At 40.7% G+C, this 24,652-nt stretch overlaps 1 protein-coding gene across 1 annotated transcript in view; it reads right to left on the reverse strand.

Annotated features, from left to right (window-relative positions):
* Positions 1-1,555: 1,555 nt before the first annotated feature.
* The window catches only part of LOC123758512 (mucin-2-like), a 44,716-nt gene continuing 21,619 nt past the window's right edge, over positions 1,556-24,652 (reverse strand). Inside the window, exon 2 of the mRNA XM_069322992.1 lies at positions 1,556-2,586. Coding sequence (XP_069179093.1) covers positions 1,556-2,586 — 1,031 coding nt within the window. The remainder of the gene's footprint in view (positions 2,587-24,652) is intronic.

Genomic DNA, 24,652 nt, shown 5'->3' on the forward strand with positions numbered 1-24,652 from the left:
AGCTGTGTTTTCCTTGTTTTCTCCTCTCGTCCTGCACTTCTTCGTTCTGCAGCCATAGCTCTCTTCTCCCTCGTCATGTCCTCTGGTGGAATACTTTTCTAAATTCTCCCGTGTGTTGCAGGTGGCTCTTCCTTGTTAGAATCTTCTCCTTTATTCTCTCGTTTCACACTATTTTTAATACACGGTCTCTGTCCTTGTTCTGTGTTTTTGTTGTTGAGTGTCCATTGTAGTTTCAGATCTTTGGTCCTGCTTCTCAACAGTCACTCAACTGGTTTACAGGTTCTTGAAACTTTTGGGCTCTATCATATCTAAACTATAATCTGTGTATATAGTCAGCCTCCACCACGTCACTGCCTAATGCATTCCATTTATTAACTACTCTGACACACACAATTCTTTCTAATGTTTCATTCACCTGGGCTATAGTGGACTCGAACCCTGGATCCCACGTGTGTTCCACGGAAGTGTGCATTACAATTTATGCACACGTGTGCATAAATTGTCAACTGTCATACACATAAATTGTCAATTTATGTGCATGACAATTTATGCATTTATTCCAGCGATCTAAATGCCTCCTTATATAGGTTTCTGAATGATGGTCTGACTTTTGCTCCAGTAGAGAAGGCTGTTGATGTTAACCTATTGCTACGAGCTTCCGGAGTTAGGTTTGGTGTTATGTCCGCTCCCAGGCCTTTTTCTCAACCATTTACAGGAAGGTAGTTTCCCTACTTCGTGTACTTTCCTTTATGTCTTCTGGCATCTGTTCTCCTTTCCCTCACATTGCACTAGCTGGTGCTGACCTCCAATAGCCATTTCTCAAACCATCTCTAAAGCCTGGTTAAGATATCTTCCAGAATCTTACAACCGTCATCTTTATCAGCTGTACTCGCTGGTCCTGCACCGTCTGCAAACATCGATAAGTAACACAACTCCTGTTTATCAGTCACTTAAATAAATGTGTGTGTTTGTTGGGTTTATTTGCTATCTGTGTTTACTCCTTGTGCGTGGAGGGTAAAGCTATTAGAGCTTAGAGTGAGGGAGGCCTTTTTAACTGGCAATTTTCTCTCTCCTGAGGGAAAGAGAAAGAAAGTGAAAGGGTGAGTGATAGATGTATGAAGAGAGGGGAGAGAGGGAGGGAGGGACCAAAGGAGAAAGGGGAGAGAAGGAGATAGAGTGAAAAGGGGTAAGAGTGATACACAGAGGGAGAAAGAAGGAGGATGGGAGGTAGAAAGAGAGGGAGGGATAGAGAGAGAGAGAGAGATACATAGACAGGCGCATACAGATGAACTTACACACGCTACACCCCCCCTCCCACTGTTGTCAGCAACCTGCCACTCTTCCATCAAGCCACTGCTTTGTCCCCTCCCCCTCCCCCTCCCCCTCCCCCCCCCTCCCCATCACCCCTCCCCATCCCATCCCCTCCCCCTCCCCCTCCCCCTCCCCCTCCCCCTCCCCCCTCCTCCTTCAAACCGGTGCTTCAGCCCTCATACATCGCTGCATATATTATCAACTTTTGTCCACCTGACTGTACGCGCAACGAGCTCCGTATTGTCTACACAGACAATTGAGTAATTACGGGGATTAAATGATCAACTGGGAGAGTATTTATGAGTTGCACAGAGACAGTGTAAGGAACGGTGCGAGAGACAGTGTAAGGAACGGTGCCAGAGACAGTGTAAGGAACGGTGCCAGAGACAGTGTAAGGAACGGTGCCAGAGACAGTGTAAGGAACGGTGCCAGAGACAGTGTAAGGAACGGTGCCAGAGACAGTGTAAGGAACGGTGCGGGAGACAGTATAAGGAACGGTGCCAGAGACAGTATAAGGAACGGTGCCAGAGACAGTGTAAGGAACGGTGCCAGAGACAGTGTAAGGAACGGTGCGAGGGACAGTGTAAGGAACGGTGCGAGGGACAGTGTAAGGAACGGTGCGAGGGACAGTGTAAGGAACGGTGCGAGGGACAGTGTAAGGAACGGTGCCAGAGACAGTGTAAGGAACGGTGCGAGGGACAGTGTAAGGAACGGTGCCAGAGACAGTGTAAGGAACGGTGCGAGGGACAGTGTAAGGAACGGTGCGAGGGACAGTGTAAGGAACGGTGCGAGAGACAGTATAAGGAACGGTGCCAGAGACAGTGTAAGGAACGGTGCGAGGGACAGTGTAAGGAACGGTGCCAGAGACTGTGTAAGGAACGGTGCCAGAGACAGTGTAAAGAACGGTGCGAGGGACAGTGTAAAGAACGGTGCGAGGGACAGTGTAAAGAACGGTGCGAGGGACAGTGTAAGGAACAGTGCCAGAGACTGTGCAAGGAACGGTGCCAGAGACAGTGTAAGGAACGGTGCCAGAGACAGTGTAAAGAACGGTGTGAGGGACAGTGTAAAGAACGGTGCGAGGGACAGTGTAAGGAACAGTGCCAGAGACTGTGTAAGGAACGGTGCCAGAGACAGTGTAAGGAACGGTGCCAGAGACAGTGTAAAGAGCGGTGCCAGAAACAGTGTAAGGAACGGTGCGAGGGACAGTGTAAGGAACGGTGCCAGAGACAGTGTAAGGAACGGTGCCAGAGACAGTGTAAGGAACGGTGCCAGAGACTGTCGAAATAATGATGACAATGACCGAAGAATGAAGTAGACCACTAACCAAAGACGGAGGAATGAAGTAGACCCCTAACCAAGGACCGAGGAATGAAGTAGACCCCTAACCAAGGACCGAGGAATGACGTAGACCACTAACCAAGGACCGAGGAATGACGTAGACCACTAACCAAGGACCAAGGGAAGTAACAGGACACTTCATCTTGCCAATACCACTGACAGATGTGTAGTGCTTGCCTACTTATATTATGTTTAAAGGTGCATGTGCGGCTCGGCTGTACATAAAGCCGCCCTGCCTCTCCCACCCCGCGGAGAACCAGAAAATAAAGTGAACACAGATCACCCACGAGGAGAGGAAATGGGTGATAATGTTGGCTATGCTCAGAGAAGTCACACTAACGTAATGAATCCATGAAAAGAAATCAGGAGGAGCCGTGAAGGAGGATTCGAACTTATGCTCTGCGGTAGTCCCAAGGAAACGCCTTGGCGTGGTAAGATTCTTTGTGCATTGAAGAGAATCCTTGGAGGTGGACTACATCTAGATCACAAAATCAGAGACGGAATTATCAGGGGAAGGGGCCAAGCCAATAAAATTATATAGCACCTGGAAGGGATCAGGATAAGGATTTGGGATGGGACGGGGGGAAGGAATGGTGGGCAAAAACTTGGACGATTGGAGATTGAACGCCGACCTGCATGAAGCGAGACTATCGCTCTATCGTCCAGCCCAAGTGGTTAGACTAAGCAAGTTGTGTGAAAATCTGGTTCGGCTTCAGTAGAAGGCTCATGAACCCTAGAGGATTAAGTTGATTCCCAGCCTGCAATTATTTTACTAGTTCGTGGTGTAGTGGTCATAAACGTAAGCTTGGGAGTACCCAAAACAAAAGTTCGAATCCTCCTCACAGCTCCTACTGACTATCTCATTATATGATATCTCGATGGTACGAGAAATAATGAGAAACCGAATTGGCTCTCTAGTTTGTGATATGCAACATAAATATTTCTTCTGGACTTCTGGATTTCTTCTGAAATATTTCTTATCCGGGGGGAAAACAATGGAAGAAGCCACTGAGAAGCACAACAGTGTTGAAAGAAAAAATGATAAAGTATGGTGAAGATAACAAAGGCTGAGAAAAAGATGTTAAGGGAGGGAGTAGAGACGAGAGAACGTGATACGTGAGGTTCAATCAAGTTAATGTTTTGGTTTATGTCGTCAGGCAAAAGTCACAATTTCACTAAAGTGAAATTATATCTTTTCCTCAAAGCATACATGTCATAACAGATGGGGAGAGTTACAAAGGAGACTCCCCCCGGATCATAAGGATTATTCAAAATAATACTGGAATTTGATAAGAGCGCAAAAACACAAAAAGGAAGGAAGAAAGACACCGACTGGCAGAAAATCAATTGTATTTTGAAAGCAGCCAGACCAAGAAGGAAAAGTTGATCAACATTTTTTTGATAGTATAAATAAAATAAAATTTAACAAGAATTTGAAAGGATTCATTTTCTTTAACTGGGATTAGAACTAAGATAGGGCTTCCCATGTTCTTAAAACGGGAAGCAACAGTGAAGCTGCATTAACGTGAGAGTTTTGGACTTGAAGAACTTGACTTCAACTTGACTTTAACACGATTATTTCCACCTGGAATCTTTATCTTCATTCACAAATTAAACATATCCTCGTCTGCAACACTGCTATCTTTAAAACTGTGTCACAAGCCATATAATATTCACCTCCTCCCACCTACTTTCTGTTGCCTCTATGTCACCCCCGTTCTTACCAACTCCCCATACACCCTAGCACTGTTGCCCCTATGGGTTGATATAAATAGGAGCTGCCTCGTATGGGACAATAGGCCTTCTGCAGTTTCCTTGGTTCGTATGTTCTTCAAATTGTTTTACAATATCAGGTAGCAACTTATTATTGACTTACTCTGCAAAAATCTTGTTAGAACATCCAACGAATTTTTAGATTAATAATGAACTCAAACAGTCAAGAAATATATATTTTGTTTTTGAAACAAAGACAAATGAAAAGGGTTGTTTATAACCCATTTATTATTCAAGAAGTGAGTGAAAGAGAGCAAAATTGCATTAAGGTGATGTAATGGCACAAATCAGTAGAATGCAGCGGTTTTAGAAAATGAAATTCTGGCGGATTGCAATGCCGTTTTCTGTCATTACGTTACTCAGCCATCAGTGACAATCATGCTCATCACATGGCTAACATGAATTAAGGGCTGCAACGAAAGATTTTATGCATATATTTATGACTAGAGTTTGTCATTGGGTCTTATGTAAGCTTTTATATAGTATTTTGGTAAAAAAGAAAAGTTGCTCTGGCTAGAGGTCTGACTACATTTCACTCCACGGCGTTTTAAAGGTCACGTGACTTTATATACCTATAATAGCAAACTTTGGACATCCCGCATCAGGACGTCTGATCGTGGTTGAGCCATAGAACATCAATTGGATCATTGACTTCATGGGGTATTAACACTGTGTGTGCAGCCCGTCCTCATAAACAAAGTCCAAAGTCCATTCTATTCACCCGCCATACATCCCTGTTTATGAAGGAAAAACGGTTTACACACGATTCACAACTGATGACGTCCGAAAACTTCCGGAACAACAATTCATCAGCAGTCATCAACTGATGATTACTTTTCTTCGAACCACAACGCTGTAAATGCTTCACCCACGTACTACAAATACAAAAAAGCGCCAACAGAACCTAAACACCTAACCTAAACAATGTCTAAATATACACAGTATGCTAATAAATAATAATATTAATTTATATTTGAGAAAATTCCTGTTTTGTATGAACAGCATGTTAAAATTGATGAATGCGTCTTTGGGGTCAATCGCTGGATGGAATGGACTTGGTCTAAGGACTGGTTGGTGTGTGTCCTGCTCACATTTGAGTCTTCATCTATTTAGGTCTTCGAAAGCAAAGATTTCAGTACAAACGATATAAAAATCTGGCTTAAAGACCCAGTGATCGACATTCATAATATTGAGTTAGACTTCAGGAAAGTAGATGTATTGTTTCATTCTCCTTTATTTAATAAAAAAAAACGTGAATTTACTATTTGATGTGAATTAATATTTTCAAGCTGGGATGCTTCATATAAACAGAAGTAATATACTTATATTGTATTACTCCCAAAAAAGTACCAAAATAGAATTTTTTATTGAAGTTGGGCAAAAAATAAACATTGTTCAAACATTGTTTATGACTGTTTTGGAAAATAATGATTAAGTTTTCAATTATCTAGCACGCTTATTTATTTTCACTACTTTCCTTTTGTGGTTATAATTTTATTTGTGCACGTATATACTGAGGCAATGAGATTGTGTTAATATTAATATTTTCACGACCGAGTGCATTTAATTAATATTATTATATTCCAGCATATAGTTCATATGCCAATTTTGCAATTATATGTGCTTAATGTTGCATGCACGAGTTAAGTAAACTTATCATACTCTATATTATTTGTCGATATATCAAACTTATTATATTCATATATTCTATTATTGGTTCTATGATAGAAGACTTGACTGAATGTATTGTGATATGTTCATACACATTGTACTTTAACTGGTTTATTTTGTACAGATTCCCTAACACAGATGAGATGTAGCTCATCTGTGTATATATTGAACAAATATGATTATATTTCAAATTGATTCCCCCCATTTAGCGTGTTTGCAACTCCTGCCTTTAGGAATACATTATGAATGAGACGTTGCAATATGTAACAGTAATAAAGGTTCGCTCTACACAATCAGACCAATTTCGAAGCTATTGTCACCCGAAATATGAACAATTATTTTGTAAGTAGTCTGGCAACTAAAACATATTGATAAAATAACACTGAAAATGAATTTTTATTAATTCACAATAGAATTCAAAGTATTGAATGCCCACATTGTTGCATATAACTGATCAGAAAAAAATAGTTCTTGCTTTCAAAAACTCAATTTCACACACACACACACACACACACACACACACACACACACACACACACACACACACACACACTCATACTCACACACACACACACACACACACACACACACTCATACTCACACACACACACACACACACACACACACACACACACACACACACACACACACACACACACACACACACACACACACACACACATGTCCGGAACCCCCCGGACATCCCCCAGATCCTCCCCGTCCCCAGTCATCCCCCAGACACCCCCCAGATCCCCCAGGTCCCCCTGCCTCCAGTCACCCCTCAGACACCCCCCAAATCCCCCCCAGACCCCCAGAGAAAGGGAAAACTCTGGTACAAGAGTTTCCATGAAGAATCTCAAGGTTTGGTACACCAATGCTGATGGGGTATCTAATAAAGCAGAAGAGATAAAAGAAAGAGTGAGTGAAGCAGATCCTGACATAGTTGCAATTGTGGAAACTAAAATTAATGACATGATCTCAGATGCAATCTTTCCGGAAGGGTACCAGGTGATACGAAAAGAGAGGACACAGAGACAGGGAGGGGGAGTGGCACTCCTAATAAAGCGGGAATGGAAGTTTGAAGACCTGGGAAATTGGGTTACCAATGAGTGCACAAGCTTCATACATGGAACTCTGATAGTAGATGGGAGGAAGATTGTGATCTTGGTAATCTACAATCCTCCACCTTATAGTAGAAGACCCAGGCAGCAGTATGATGACAACAACAAGGCATGTATAGATGAACTGCAGAAGGCAGCAACACTAGCCCACAGAATGAGAGCGAAGCTGCTGATCATGGGGGACCTAAATCAAGGAGAGATAAATTGGGAATCAAGGAATCCCCATGGAGGGGACGAAACGTGGGGAGCAAAATTAGTAGATGTTATAGACAGGAATTTCCTAACACAACATGTGAAGGAAGACACAAGGGAAAGAGGAATAGATGCACCGAGCCTATTAGACCTGATTTTCACCCAGAACGTAGTAGATATCGAGAATTTAGAGCATGAAATACCTCTAGGGGCCAGTGACCATTGTGTCCTAGTCTTTGACTACATGATGGAATTCAAACTTATGACCATGGGACAAGAGATCTGGGAAAGGAGAGTTGACTATAGGAAAGGGGACTATAAGAGGATAAGGGACTATCTGGGTGAAGTGCAGTGGGAGGAAGAATTAGAGGAAAAACAGTCCAAGATATGATGGACCTAGTCATACAGAAATGCCAGGAGGCCGAAGAGAGATTTATACCAACAATAAAGGGAAAAAATAAGAAGGAATTTAATAACCCATGGTTTAATAGACAGTGTCAGGAAGCAAAAATGGCCAGCAGGCGGGAGTGGAGGAAGTACAGAAGACAAAGGACAGAGGACAACAGGATCAGATACAACAGAGCTAGGAACGATTACATTAACATAAGACGAACATCGGAAAGGGACTATGAGATCGATATTGCAATCAAAGCGAAAAAAAAACAACCTAAGTTACTACACAGTCATATAAGAAGAAAAATGTCGGTGAACGACCAAGTGACAGGACTAAGGAAGACAGAGGGGGCATATACAGAAAGTGACAAGGAAATCTGCGAGGCACTGAATGCCAGTTTCCATGGAGTGTTCACTACCGAGCCTGAGCAGCTCCCATTGTTGGAAGGGGTTACCCTAGATGAAAGACTATCAGATATAGAGGTGACAGCAGAGGAGGTAATGAAACAGTTGAAAACTCTAGATGCAACTAAAGCAGTTGGACCAGACAAAGTATCACCGTGGATACTAAAAAAAGCAGCGCAGGCCCTCAGCGAGCCTCTGGCAATGATCTTTAATGAGTCACTTACGTCGGGAGAATTGCCCAGTTGCTGGAAGAAGGCAAATGTCGTGCCGATCTTCAAGAAAGGTGATAGGGAGGAGGCACTTAACTATAGACCTGTATCACTCACAAGCATCTGTAAAATACTGGAAAGAATAATTAGGCTACGACTGGTTGCACACCAGGAGAACATTAGGTTTGTGAACAAACATCAACATGGGTTCTGGACAGGGAAATCGTGCCTAACAAACCTTCTGGAATTCTATGATAAAATAACGAGGATAAGACAGGACAGAGATGGTTAGGCAGACTGCATATTTCTGGACTGCCAAAAAGCCTTTGATACAGTACCGCACTTGAGACTGCTGTTCAAGCTCGAGAGGCAGGCGGGGATGGGGGGAAAGGTCCTAGCATGGATAAGGAACTACCTAACAGGAAGGAACCAAAAAGTTATGGTAAGAGGCGAGAAGTCGGACTGGCGAACAGTAACAAGTAGAGTACCACAAGGATCGGTGCTGGGACCAATTCTATTTCTTGTATATGTTAACGACATGTTTACAGGCGTAGAGTCCTACATGTCGATGTTTGCGGATGACGCAAAGTTGATGAGAAGAGTTGTGACAGATGAGGATTGCAAGATCCTCCAAGAGGACCTGAACAGGTTGCAGAGATGGTCAGAGAAATGGCTACTGGAATTCAACACGAACAAATGTAAAGTTATGGAAATGGGACTAGGAGATAGGAGACCAAAGAGACAGTACACAATGAAGGGGAACAACCTACCTGTGACGACGCGCGAGAGAGACCTGGGTGTGGATGTAACACCTAATCTATCTCCTGAGGCACATATAAATAGGATAACGACAGCAGCGTACTCTACACTGGCAAAAGTTAGAACATCATTCAGAAACCTAAGTAAGGAGGCATTTAGGGCGCTTTACCCTGCCTACGTGAGTCCAGTCTTAGAGAATGCCGCCTCATCATGGAGTCCCCATTTGAAGAAGCATATAATGAAACTGGAAAAGGTTCAGAGGTTTGCAACGAGACTCGTCCCAGAGCTACGAGGGATGGGGTATGAGGAGCGCCTGAGGGAACTGTGCCTTACGACACTAGAAAGAAGAAGGGAGAGGGGGGACATGATAGAAACGTATAAAATACTCAGAGGGATTGACAGAGTGGACATAGACGAAATGTTCAAACGGAATAGTAACAGAACGAGGGTACATGGATGGAAGCTTGAAACTCAGACGAGTCACAGATATGTTAGGAAGTTTTCTTTTAGCGTGAGAGTAGTGGGAAAATGGAATGCATTTCAGGAACAGTTTGTGGAAGCAAATACTATTCATAATTTTACATAGAGACCAGGTATTTTAAAACCAGGTATGATAGGGAAATGGGACAGGAGTCATTGCTGTAAACAACCGATGCTCGAAAGGCGGGATCCAAGAGTCAATGCTCGATCCTGCAGACACAACTAGGTGAGTACACACACACACACACACACACACACACACACACACACACACACACACACACACACACACACACACACATATATATATATATATTTATATATATGTCGTACCTAGTAGCCAGAACGCAGTTCTTGGCCTACTAGGCCAAGAACCTCGGAGAAGAAAATAAATAGCCTCGGAGAAGAAAATAAAAAGTATTCAGAGGAGACCTTGTGGTTTCTCACTGAACACTAATAATATCTTCTCCTACCACCCCCATTCTTTTGTATGTACACATATATATTTACTTTATTTGAACTTTGTTACAAAAAAGGAGTTACATATGGGTTACAAAGATAGTTATCATAGGTTGTCGAGTTCCTCCAGCTCCTCAGATGGCGGGCAGGAACCCTGGATGCAGTGCGCATTTCCCCTCTGTATCGCCACACTGAGGCGCTGGAAAAGAAAGCTTGCAGCTCTTGGGTCCCTTGTCGTTTCAATGAGCCTAGAACCCAGTTCCTTCAAAAAACTGGTAGCACTTTTACCCCAGGCGCCGAGTGTCTCAGAAGCAATGGGGATAAAATTGTAGAGGTGAATCAGTTCTCTATACTTACGGGATTTGGCTGCTTCCCTGTGGGTGGCAGCGCCACCTGGTTTTGCAACACTGAGGTTAATGTAGGTGTTAGCCAGGGTTGATACGCACGTGTAGTCCCATACCAACTGCTTGCCATTCTTCCAGGGGTTCACTGTGATACCATCCGGGCGACCAATAAGAGCATCAGAGTTACGGGGCGTTAGGTAACGGGGCTCTCTTTCAGCTGGGCATCCAGCTGTGGTGAGGCTCCTCTTGATGATGTCGTTAACTTCAATGAGCCTCGAGTGCCATCCCCCTGTGCATTGGCAGAGTAGGCCATGGTGGCCGTACCTGTCAGCCACCACCTCGCCGCAAATACACCTATATCTGGTGTGGATTGGGGCAGCAAGGCGGAGGGCCACAGCAATTCGGAGTAATAAATATATATATATATATATATATATATATGTATATATATATATATATATATATATATATATATATATATATATATATATATATATATATATATATATATATATATATATATAAATAGTGGCCCGGATGGGCACATGTATAAGCAAGTAGATGGGGTCGCCATGGGTTCTCCCTTAGGTGTCCTGTTTGCAAACTTCTACATGGGTACCATCGAGCAAAAAGTCTTAGTCGACATGAACTTGAAACCGGCCATATACTGCAGGTATGTTGACGACATTTTTACACAGGTACCTGATGTCAGACATCTGCAGGAGCTGAAGGAGGTTTTTGAGGAGAATTCTGTGTTGCGTTTCACTTACGAGATGGAGAAGGATGGAAAGCTGCCCTTTCCAGATGTAACAGTCATGGAAAGGAGTGGAGGTTTCCACACTACAGTCTACACTAAGGAAACGAACATAGGAATGTGCCTGAATGCCAACAGTGACTGCCCAGACCGATACAAGAGGAGTGTTCATAACGCTTATGTCGACCGTGCTCTCAGCCACAGCTCAGAATGGAAGCAAGTCGGCGAAGAACTCTGTAGGGTAAGGCAGGTCCTAGTCAACAACGGCTTCTCTAATAGTTTCGTGGAAGACATCATAAGAAGGAAAGTGAAACGCTATGCAACCTCTGAAGAGACAACTAACACAACACCTATACCCCCTAATAGACTATTTTACAGGAACTTCTTTTCCACAGCTCATAAAACGGAGGAAAGGGTCCTGAAAGATATTATTAATAGAAACGTTATCCCTACAGACAAAAATCAGAGGATACAACTGACGATTTACTATAAAACCAGAAAAACGGCCAGCCTACTCATGAGAAATTCTCCAGACACAAAGCAGAACGCTTTAAAAGAGACCAACGTCGTCTATGCCTTCAAATGCCCACTTGGGGACTGTAAGCTCCAAAAAACCCAGTAAATAGGCAAGACAACAACATCTCTTTCTAGGCGTTTAACGATGCATAAGCAACAGGGCTCCATTAAGGAACATATAATCTCTTCCCACAACCAAACCATCGCCAGAGAAATCCTAGTAAACAACACAGAAATCATCGATAGATACAGCGATAGCAGACGGCTTGACGTTTGCGAGGCACTGCACATTAAGAAGTCAACACCAGCAATCAACAGCCAATTAATGCACGACTATATTCTACCCACCTCAAGACTCCGCTCCAATATAGAAGCATCAAGAAATATGGACCAATAGGCTTTCTACAATCACTTCCATTTTAATACCCTATTAAATACCACCTCACCCCATCCACCTCACTCAAATGTAGATATAAACAAATCGGAGATATGTAAGTTCTATTCAGATATGTAAGTTCTATTCAGTTGTGTATGTGTAAAGTCTTTGAAAATGTAATAAGTTTTACGAAACGCGCTCAAGTGTCGCGTCAGACTAGAAATAAAAATGAATTTTGGAGAATTGATTTTTGAATTACCTCCAACAGTGAAAAGAAATGTACGAAAAATTGAGAAAATTCGCGTTAGAATTATTAATCTTACTTTTTCGGTCATATTTAATAATATATGTCTACAGGAAAGACTGCTACCAAAATATACTATTATATATATATATATATATATATATATATATATATATATATATATATATATATATATATATATATATATTGTGAGGGTACCACCTCTGGTGCCAATGTGGGGACCCATAGCCTCGGAGAAGAAAATAAAAAGTATTCAGAGGAGACCTTGTAGTTTCTCAATGAACACTAATATTATCTTCTCCTACCACCCCCATTCTTTTGTATGTACACATATATATTTACTTTATTTGAACTTTGTTACAAAAAAGGAGTTATATATATATATATATATATATATATATATATATATATATATATATATATATATATATATATATATATTTGCAGAAAATGCATAGAGAAATGGAAAAGAAAGATGAACGTTTTGGCTGATCTCGGCCTTTGTCAACACCGGACTGAAAGAAATCACAAAGGAAGAGTGGAGGCAGACACTAGATCCTGACCACCATCTTCTGGGAAAAGAATTAACCAGAAAAAGGTATAGATTAGCTTAGAGTGGTCAGAAGAATTTAAACGGTAAGAATAAAAGATTAAAGAAAAAGCCTCATTGAACACACATAAAATATATTAATATAATACTGTTATGAGACAATGTAACTCTCCCTATCATAATTTTTAGTTAAACTGTCGTGCAATATTGTAACTTAAATCTAGGTCATTGTACTAACATTGAGAAAATTTGGACATTGACTGGTTAAGGCATACATGATGGTCTCAAATACTTGTATTATGTTTTTCTCTTCCTTTATCTATTTTTGTTTCTTTTCAGTGACTACTCCACGTTAATCACGCGCTATATCTCTCACTTGAATCATTGACACCTCGAATATTCCTTTTGAATGAATAGGATATCTCAGTCGTTTCATCGAAAACTGCCAAATTGAGTAATTTTGCTTTGGCAACAGGCTAGAAACTAAAATTTACAATCCTGATAATTCAAAGATGTAATGAGCAAATGTCCATTATCACAAAATGGTTTGAGAGGAAATTCAAACAAACTCACGCTGCTTTAGAAAACTGTGTAGCCAATAATACAATCAGAGCTTTCACAAATCCACTTCCCAGTTAGTTGTAAATAATTATCAAAATATGGCAGGAAGCCGAGAAGACTGATGTATCTAAGAAGCAATCGGTCATGTATATAAAAATAAAATAAAACTTTAATATGTAAATTATTTATTACCAAAATCAGGAAGAAAATGTTAAAAAATATTATAAACATAGATGAGATTAATTCCGTATTTCTCCCTATCATTTGCCGGTGTAATTTCAAATTGAATTAAATGGATAATTACTAATAATATGAATGAAAGTCGAGCCAAAATAAGATTCAAAGTAAAATTGTTATATGTGATGTTCAAGGAACAAAAAATCTCTTGTGGTCAGTGGTGCTCTTAGGGTAATTGAAATGTGGTTTTACTGCACCGTAGACTTATTTGCTTGGGTGCCCACGCGTGCCTGTCTCCTGCATGATATGAATCCACACACACTCACACTGACCCCCCCACCCCTACCCCAGCACACACACACACACACACACACACACACACACACACACACACACACACACACACACACACACACACACACACACACACACACACACATACACACACACACACACACACACACACACATAGAGGGGACCTGATAGGTGAGTGGAAGCGGGGCCTGATAGCCGAGTGAACAGCGGTTTGGATTCATAATCCTTGTGTCCGGGTTCGATCCCCGTTGATGGCAGAAACAAAATGGGCAGAGTTTCTTTCACCCTGATTCCCTTTATACCTAGCAGTAAAATACGTATCTGGGAGTTAAACAGCTGTTAAGGGTTGTTTCCTGTGTGTGTGTGAAAAAAAAAAAAAATTAGTTAGTAGTTAGTAACAGTTGATTGATTGACAGTTGAGAGGCGGGCCGAAAGAGTAGAACTCAACCCCCGCGAACATAACTAGGTGAATACATGCACACATAGCGGCCTCGTGGCTGAATGGACAGCACTCGGGCGTTGTAGTCCTAAGCACCAGTGATTCGATTCCCAGCCTAGGCAGAAGAAATGGGCAGAGTTTCTTTCACCCTGATTTATGTGTTCATCTAGTAGTAAATAGGGACCTGGGAGGTAAACAGCTGCTACTGACTGCTTCCTGGGGATGTGCACAGTTTGGTGTGTTAGAGAGAAATATACGTAGAAGACATAATAGAGGAAAAATAGATTGATTAGAAAGACAGAGTCCAAGGACTAATACCTCGATTCTGCAGGCACAAAAAAAGTAAATACAAATAGTAAATACACACACCCTAGTGTCAGCGTAGTGAGCCGATGCAAAATATGATGTCATGTTGTGGTGACAGGAATATATACAGCTTCAAATGTTAATTTTATGAATCCCAATTGGCTCCGGAACATGTTCGCTTGTTTAATAAAGATTGAGAGAGTGGAACCAAAGAGCTGAAGCTCAAATTACACGAATGGAGTTAGGAGAGTACACACAAATTGACTCCACCCATTTTGCACACGAATATAAATCCTTATTACCATTTCATGAGTGAGGTTTGCAATGCCCATGGTTTTGCTAAACTATTTGCAACTACATTTGCAGTTAAACAAAAAGAGTCACATTTCATTGCAACTTCAGAACTGAAAGATTTTAAGATTACAGTGGTAACACTTCCCCGCACCTCGCTAGCGATTTGGTCATGGCTTTAGGTCCTGGGCAGTCAATATTGACAAGACGCCAATCCTTAATCGTTCGCCTCTGCTCACCCAGCAGTAATTGGTTATCTGGTTGTAAATATTGTCAGGTCGTATTCCAGGGGGAAACTAGTGGGTAAGGCTTACGGTCAGCTGTTGGAAGAGGAACCCTCGATCTTCTAGAAGTCTGAAATCTGTTCCTGTCAAGTTCTGTGTTAAGAAAAAACTGTATTCACAACTGGCTAACACATAATTTATCTTGCGATGATTTCTAGGCTTGGCGTCCCCGCGGCCCGGTCCTTGACCTGGCCTCCTGGTCGGGGAAGAGGATCATAATAAAAAAATAGATGGCATAGATAAAGCAGGAGGAAGGAAACGAGGGAGAAGAATTATCAAGAGAAAGTGCTAAGCTATTACGACTATATCGCACTTTATACAAATTTAACATGTGTAATCTACCAAGAAAAACAGGAAATCCAGATAATATTATAAACCAGGTAATAGATATAGTTTAACTTAATATAAAAGTCGGCACAGGTGGCCTTGAAGTGAGATCAATTTTCATAAATTTTGAATAATGTTTTCAGGAACACAGACTGGTGAACACTTCAGATAGATACTGTGTGAAGCAAAGCCTGACGTAAACAAACAGGAGGAAGGGTGAGGATGAACTGGAAGCGTCCGTCCCGGAGTTTAGCCAGAGACGTTAATGTTTAGGGGAATGAGATATGAGAAGCTGCTTGGCGCCAGTGACCGTTGTGTTTGTGTGTTTTACTACTTAGTCGAGCGGAAGGCTGAGAGAAAGATCAATAACAGGCCAAGGGGGGAGACGGACCTTCAGGAGAGAGAAGTAAAGATGGGAGAAACATTCCTCCTGGAAATAAATGAGAGACACGGGCATAAAGGAATAACATGAATTAAAGAAAACATAATGCATAAATGAAATGAGGAGAATAATCCGTGCTTCAACTGACAAAGGAGGCTAAAGACATAAAGAAATTGGAATGGAAAACTACAGACAACTGTATACAAAAGTAAACAATGTTACATTAAGGATTGACAGGAGTAATTTCATGATCGCCAGGAGAGAACAGAGAGGAAAGTTGAAAACGACATTGGTTACAGCAAGAAACATCTCTTGTTACTAATCAGCAACATTATTGGAATTCAGCAGTAAGGGAACAAGTTATTATCCTAAGAAGGAAATATACTAACGCCCTTAAATCAAGCAACTCAGAGTTTTTCATGAACATTAGATTAGATTCCAAAAGGCCTTCAAGAAAGGGCGAGAGTATAAATCTCATTCAAGGAATAAGAAAAGGATGTAAAACAGTTTAAAAGTTATGGAAATAACTGATAATCAAAATTACAAAATAACAGGTAAATAATCACCTGGTGGGATTAGATGTAAGAAAAAGAAGTTGAACTAGACAAAGTTTAGTCTTGTATATTAAATGAAGAAACACATATAAATAACAATAAGGAACTGCCTGAGACTTATAAAAGCATAAACGTAGCATCCATATTTACGAAATAAGACATGAACTGCTTTTTAAACTATACAACTGTGACAATGATATTTGGATCTTTTAAAATACCGGGGAAAATACTCAAAGAAAGTAGTGAAATTTGAATAGAAGACTAACTTTTGTGTGTGTGAAACACACCATGTAATTTTGATGTGAAAGCTATGTTTATAAACTTGTATGGGTGAATTGCCTCTTCAAAGATTGACAAAGATTTCTAGGCGTCTATACAATATAAATAGCTGATAAACAACTTGGATAAGCAGTCTGAAGTAATTGGGTAATACATGTATGAATTGAAGATTATCTTACAAATAAGTAACAGAGTATTTTAATGAAAGGGAGTCAAAATCAAGAGTGATAAAAGAAGTTCTGTATGGCTAGGAACTTGAGAATTAAGTTGTTGTTAAGTTGGCTTCGTTGTTGTTCAAGTGATTTTCCGGAGGTGGATGGACCGAACATATATAGCTCACGCTAAACTCGAACGGAGAATTATGACCGAAGTGTACTGTTTAATGCTTAAATAAATCAATGACACATGGAGAAAATGTTTGTGCCATGCCTACTAATGACTAATCCCCAGTATTGTAAAGCAATGAGATTTAAAAGGTGGGTGAGGAGAACAACATTCCAAGGGACGATTTCAGAGGACAAAAGTATTAAAAGTCCATAGCACCGGATGTAATTCCAGAAACACACTTTAAGACATTAGCTCTGGATGCAAGTCTAGCAAACAAATTGATGGTTTTCAAGAAGCTTTCAAGAATCTTTCGAATATTCAGCATTTGATTGTCAGTTGAGAGGCGGGACAAAACAGCCGAATCTCAACCCCAGCAGCTCTATTAGACGAGAAATAGGCTCAGGTTACCACGATCAATATTATATGCAGATCCGGCATGGAACTGACATCTAGTAAGAAGCACAAAATAAAATTTGAAACTTTAAAGGATTTGCCATTTGGTTGCAGGTACCAGATAAAAAAGGAGGTACTGTACTGTAAGAGGTACCGGTTGGCCCCCGGGGGTTCTCTCCACCTTTGCCCTTCTCGTCTTCCCCTGTTTTCCCCTCTTATCCTTCCGTGTCTCTATTCACCTTTCTCCCCAGTCTCATGCCTCTGAATGTTAGGCAATTTGGTATTTGCCTAACATGCAAATAAATCCGTAAAATATTTTTGAAATATTTATTACACCATATCATTCCTTTTGGAACAGCTTCCGGTAAAGAATGAGTACGTGAGGAATACATTAGGTTAAATACTCATATGAAAGGGTCGAATGAGTATGGATATTTTCCATTCAACATCTAGACAGACAAGAAACGCTAAATCATAGTGTCTTTTTACTTTATTTCAACGTTTCGTCAACAAAGTGACATCACAATTTTACACTTGGCATAGAAACACAGGTTTACTAAAAATACGTAGTATAGCCATACGTATTAAGGTGTGTGAGGTTCGCCTTACTGCATCATACTCGTTCTTGGGAATGAACAGTCAACATTTGGGGAAAAGGAGAGCCTTCAAACAGTTGGGTGCTCGATGTTATATTAATTTTGAGTGATAACTTCTTGGACCAGCTCGTCTCTCCAATATGTTTCCATCATCACACTGATGAATATATCGTCGACCAGTGACATAAATTCCTGGGTGAACGAGACCCATCAATGCACTCATGTTGCATGTAGAGTTGTGTACCATTTAGAAGGATGAGTTGAGTCCTAGTATGTACCGAAGACATGCCGATGACATATTCGCATATGTTGACGACGAAACACATTGGAGAGACTTGATAGCAAGCTTCAATAAGTCTCAGGCCAACGGTTCACTGTATAGAAAAGAGAAGGAGGCATAATGGCATTCCTTGAAATATTAGTAGATGGTACTTGTGGTATATTCATCACAGACGTCTTTCGTAAACTAACTGGTGCGGGTAGATGTACGAGCGGTTGGATTGAACGCTCTGGCTATATAAGGAAAGTTTCAGTGCATACGTAGGGCGAGCAATTCGTAACTTCTCTTGTTGGCAGCTTCCCTTCCGTGAACCGGAACGCATAACTGTGATAAACTATTACAATAATACAGACTTCCACGGAATCTGTAGTATTAAGAAGCTGTATGTCATCACTCACCTCAGAATAATCGGCCCCAAAAGAAAGACATTGTAGTGTGTTGTTAGAAATTCTTTTACCCAGGCTTATAACAGGGATGAAAAGACGATATGGAATATAAATGGTAGAAATTATAAGCCATGCAATGTACCACTCGAATTCATCTTATCATATACTCTAAAAACCCTCGTTCACGTTCCCATAATATGAAACATAACATTTCCACTTCTCACAAAGTGAAGTGCACAAATGTAATGTATGAATACAAGCGGAGTTATGGAGACATATGCTGCAGTGGCCACACTTCTCAGACTATTTTCAATAATCTCAAACGTCATTTGCAGGAAGAATAAATTAAGCAACATCGCTTTCTACTCCACCTGTCCTCCTACAAAGAACGTCTCTTTTTCGCTCGTATGCGTTACAGAAAGGCAACAATTGTCGTACTAGACAATTGGAAGCGGTTGGCGAAAGTGACGTACTGTCCCGTTTTCTCTCCTCTGGTACGTTAGGAGAGGGCACTTAAAATTGACCGTTTTCATGACGTATGGAAACCCTAGGAGGACGGGCTGTTCTACTCCACTACCCATCCTGAATCGTGAGAACATCATCATAAAGGACACCACAATCATCACACGCACCAGTAACACAAGGACTCCACGAACTCTTGAAGCCATTCACGAACTCGTCACAGTAATTAACACTGATACGATTGTAGTATCGATCATCCCATGTGTTTGGTGGGACCTCTTTAACCCGCAAGGAAGGTATCCGGCGCCTTAGAATACCATCGAATGACTCTAAAACACCACTCAACTGACCCGATTCTTCATCGTTCTCTTCGATTAAGGATAACTCATTCCCACGAATGAATATAACAGAATGAGGTGAACCCACTCTTACTAATTTATGTTTTTTAATTTAATTTTAGTGTACCTGTGTTCTCTGATCCTTGTGTACATTCATGAAGATGTCACGTTGTTGTCGAATGTCGAATTCAATGTACCAAGTGATTTAATATTTCTCCATCTTCAAGAATCTAGATGGTAGAAGGTATTTATTTGGAATGCAAAATTATTCATATGATAATTACTCCCATTTCATATCTGTTAAATTAGCTCAACTTTTCTAAGCAAAATTCTCGTTCCTGATTATTCGATATTTTCTCTTCTCCAATACTTCATCAATGACACCTTCACTTGCCGCTACTCACTTAAGAAACGTTTCTCAAGTGCCACTCCAACCTTCACCAGAGATGGATCGCCTTCGTCTCCTACAAATCTTCAAACAAATTTTATCTCCAGCACATTGCATTTTTATATTTCTTCAGCACATAAAAAATATTTTCAACACATCTTAATATATCCGCTTACATATAGATAAAATTATAAATGAAATGCTGTCATTCATATTAATATATTCCTACGACACATCTGTTTAATCATTAAGACGTATCTAAATAATTTCCCAATATATCTAATATATTTCTTAACGAGACCAGAAAACAATAATTCAATAATCTTTACGATCTTTAAGAGAACATGTAACAATAACAACAATTCAACTTTTGAAAGACCGGAGTACCATTGAACAAAGCTATATCAGGGATATGAACCTTTGGAATATTTTAGGAAGCTAAACTTTATAATGAATTCCTAAATATTCCTGAATAGTGAAGACACTTGCCTGTGAGCCAAGCACGGTTTCTGTTTGGTACGGTCTGTGCTTGGGTTGAGGCTCACCTGTATCAGCTCCGTAAATGATCTGTACTAGTCTATACGTGACTTGTACTGGACCTCTATGACGCAAGTGATCTACTCCGGCTGGCTCCCTATGTGACTTGTACTCAGTCTGTACGTGAACTGTACCCAGTCTGCACGTGAACTGTATCTAGTCTGCACGTGAACTGTACCCAGTCTGCACGTATATTGTACCCAGTCTACAGGTAAACTGTACCCAGTCTGCACGTAAACTGTACCAAGTCTGCACGTAAACTGTACCCAGTCTGCATGTATACTGTACCCAGTCTACAGGTAAACTGTACCCAGTCTGCACGTAAACTGTACCCAGTCTGCACGTATACTGTACCCAGTCTACAGGTAAACTGTACCCAGTCTACAGGTAAACTGTACCCAGTCTGCACGTATACTGTACCCAGTCTGCACCTAAACTGTACTCAGTCTGCACGTAAACTGTACCCAGTGTGCACGTAAACTGCATCCAGCCTGCACGTGAACTGTGCCCGGCCTATATCTGACCAGTACATAACGAGCGCCTGAGCAATACATGACCTGTGTCTGACCTGTAAATGACACACACCAGACCTGTACCGGATGTGTACCTGACTTGCAAGAGGTTGATGGCTTCTTGTTGTCAAGCTTCGCGTCATGGTTTCTTAGATTAAGGACCTGCCCGAAACGCTGCGCGTACTGGTGGCTTTACAAGACTGTAATTACCATATTATGTATCCTCACATTCCCAATGTATATTCTTGTATATGCATAAATAAATAAATAAATAAATAAATAAATAAATAAATAAATAAATAAATGGTGACTAAACAGGACAATGAACGAAATTAAAACAGCAGATGAGTGTTTTGTGAAGATTTCAGCCACTTAATTAATGTGCCTTTACTGGACAGTTGCCTCATCCTAGTAGACAACTGTTCCAAACATATGCCACGAATAGACTTCAGGAGGCTTCTTAGAGCAAGGTAATTTTGTGGAGAAAACGGTGAGCCAGAAACACTATGCCCCTCTGGAAGGGTATGTGAGGACAAATAGTTGGAACATGAGGACGATGAGTTGGGGGTGAGGGAAGGAAATGTAACAGTGTCCGAACACTTTGGTTATCGAGGGATCGAGCGCCGACGCTGAAAGATACATTTCCCATCGTTGTACCGACGAGTCTCAGTGAATGAACTTGCCAGACTTTTAGACAGGTTTTAGGATTATGAAGCACGAGAGGGGTTATTATGGCCACCACACTTGCTTTCTGACCAACCAGTATTCATTAGTTGTCAACATAGAGAAGCCATCATTATATATTCACACAAAGAAGCAGGGCTCGTTGTATACTACTAGTGTAGTTAACCTGCTCATCAGCGAGGGATTAAAATCTACCATTAGGGTATTAACTTCCATAAGTTATTACCCCACTCTTACTAACACGGTTCTAGTGTACCATTTTGAAAATGAATTGGCCAGGTCTTTTATGTATTTGCCGATTACAAAGACGTTTGCTTGGTGGGGGCGCGTGAGAGGAGGGCATTGTGAAGGAAACTGTCTCGTGTCAAGTAATCCTTCCCCGCAGGCACGACCGCCACAGAGCGAGATACAAGCCTTCTGAGCTGATACGGAACTGTGGAGACTACGGGCTGTTTCGTGCCTACGGGCTATTTCCGGCACGTTTACTACCTTCGTGGAGAAATAGGGTTCTGAATGGCTTGATCTTGCACAGAATTCTCAGTACAGTTCAGGCCTGTCATTACAGGTGCAACGAATGTACATAATAATCACTTTTAGGAGTTTTAACTCAAAAAAATGTATTTGTTGTTCTCCCCTTTCCTGCCTTGTTCCTGACCTATAACTGACCTGTGCATGACCTGTTCTAATAGATATTTGCCTTGTTCCAGATAGAAAGATTATTTAAACAAATCCATAAGTGCGTGACGAGGGTTCGAACCTACGTCCGAGAGGATCCCAGACGCTGCCTTAATCGACTGAGCTACGACATGGTAAAAGGTTTATTTTACCATGTCGTAGCTCAGTCGAATAAGGCAGCGTTTGGGATCCTCTCGGACGTAGGTTCGAACCCTCGTCACGGCCTTTGTGGATTCCTTCATTTGATGCATCACACTATTGTGATTTCTGTGTGTAAGAAAGATTCTATATTTTCAGTCAATTGGATCAGGCCCATTCTTTCCCTTGTGGATTTCTTCATTTGATCCATCACACTATTGTGATTTCTGTGTATAAGAAAGATTCTTTATTTTCAGTCAATTGGATCAGGCCCATTCTTTGCCTCTCGGTAGGTGGAAATTACATTTGACGAGATAGCAGTGAGAAGCTGTTGAGCAAATATATAGAAGCGTTAGACATGATCAATAATAACGCAGGTGTCCGCCAGTCCTGTGCTGTGCTCTGCGAAGGTTGAGAGTAGGCAGTGAGGGGAGGTCGAGGGCGATGGGTGTAAACATAAGCCTCGTTAAGTATTGCGTTAATAATGCAACACTATACTCGTGTATTGGCAAGAACACTTTATATATCTGACGGATGTGGTTCGTCTTTCTGTGGAACGAGTGACAGTTTTCGAAGACTGTTGGAGTTGACTGTGTTAGATATGAAACAGTTAAAGGATAGTTTCATAGGCATAAATAATGAGAAGAGATCGATATCAAGGAAATGGACAACATAGATATTAAAAAAGAGTCTCACATGAAATTGGTAACAAGAAATTGCACAAAAGTTTTGAGAGGAACAAAACCTTATGGGGGCTGAGAGGGAAATAAACATATCATACTAATATTGTACAACACAATTCAAACGATTTGTACATACAAATAGCATCAGAATTAGAACTAAAATAGGTGACCATAATGCATTTATCTGCACAGAATCAATAGATATTATTGTGTCAATTGAAACATGGATGACTGTAGAAAACAGGGAACCGTTCTCTGAAAATGAACTAAAATAATACAAATTACCTCACAGTGATAGCCAAGTTAGACGAGCGAGATAAGCAATATATATCAGCAACAATTTTAAATTTATTGTCAAAGAGAGAATCAAAACTGAGCCATACAGAAGCTGTTTATATAAAATTAAATACAATTAATGGTAGACTGTTATTAGAAGTTATATATAGATGAGTGGAAACCCATCCTCACAAATAGAAGTACTTAAAGTAGCTATTTGGTCGAAAGTTCCAAAATATAGATGAACCATCAGAAAGTTGACTTTAGTATTTTAACCACAACTGTGTAACTACAACATATATATAACACCTAATCTAACCTCTCGTAGCAATCCTAGGCCGAATGCACGCTAATATGAGACCTGTGTGTGCTATACTAGGCCTATGAATATTTCGATTTTAATTCGTAAGTAAAAAAAAAAAAAATCAGGACTCTACGAAATTATTAGTATAAAAAGCTGTGTACTGGTGGTCCATCACTCCACATTGGTACTTTCGACCAAATTGTCACTATAAGTACTGTCATTTCCGGAGGATGGTCAGGAGGGGGCGGGAAGTGCACACCATTGTAGAAATGGATTTTATCCACATCCCGAATAATGCTAATTGTTATTACAACTCTCTTGCCAATGGCTCATTAATTTGTTAAATTTCACTTTTATCCTTAAACTTTCAGCGGTTTAGTACCCATATAAATGCGCTTCAATATCCACCACCCCAACCCTAAAATACGTTGATCACTTAAACGATGCAATGTACAATAAATTTACATTTCCTCATTTGCTTCAGTAATACCAGCACTATTCTAGCGATATCTTTAGTGCTTCAGTAATACCAGCACTATTCCAGCGATATCTTTAGTGCTTCAGTAATACCAGCACTATTCCAGCGATATCTTTAGTGCTTCAGTAATACCAGCACTATTCCAGCGATATCTTTAGTGCTTCAGTAATACCAGCACCATTCCAGCGATATTTTTAGTGCTTCAGTAATACCAGCACTATTCCAGCGATATCTTTAGTGCTTCAGTAATACCAGCACTATTCCAGCGATATCTTTAGTGCTTCAGTAATACCAGCACTATTCCAGCGATATCTTTAGTGCTTCAGTAATACCAGCACCATTCCAGCGATATTTTTAGTGCTTC

The sequence above is a fragment of the Procambarus clarkii genome, chromosome 11, assembly GCF_040958095.1.
Source record: "Procambarus clarkii isolate CNS0578487 chromosome 11, FALCON_Pclarkii_2.0, whole genome shotgun sequence".
Lineage (NCBI taxonomy): Eukaryota > Metazoa > Arthropoda > Malacostraca > Decapoda > Cambaridae > Procambarus > Procambarus clarkii.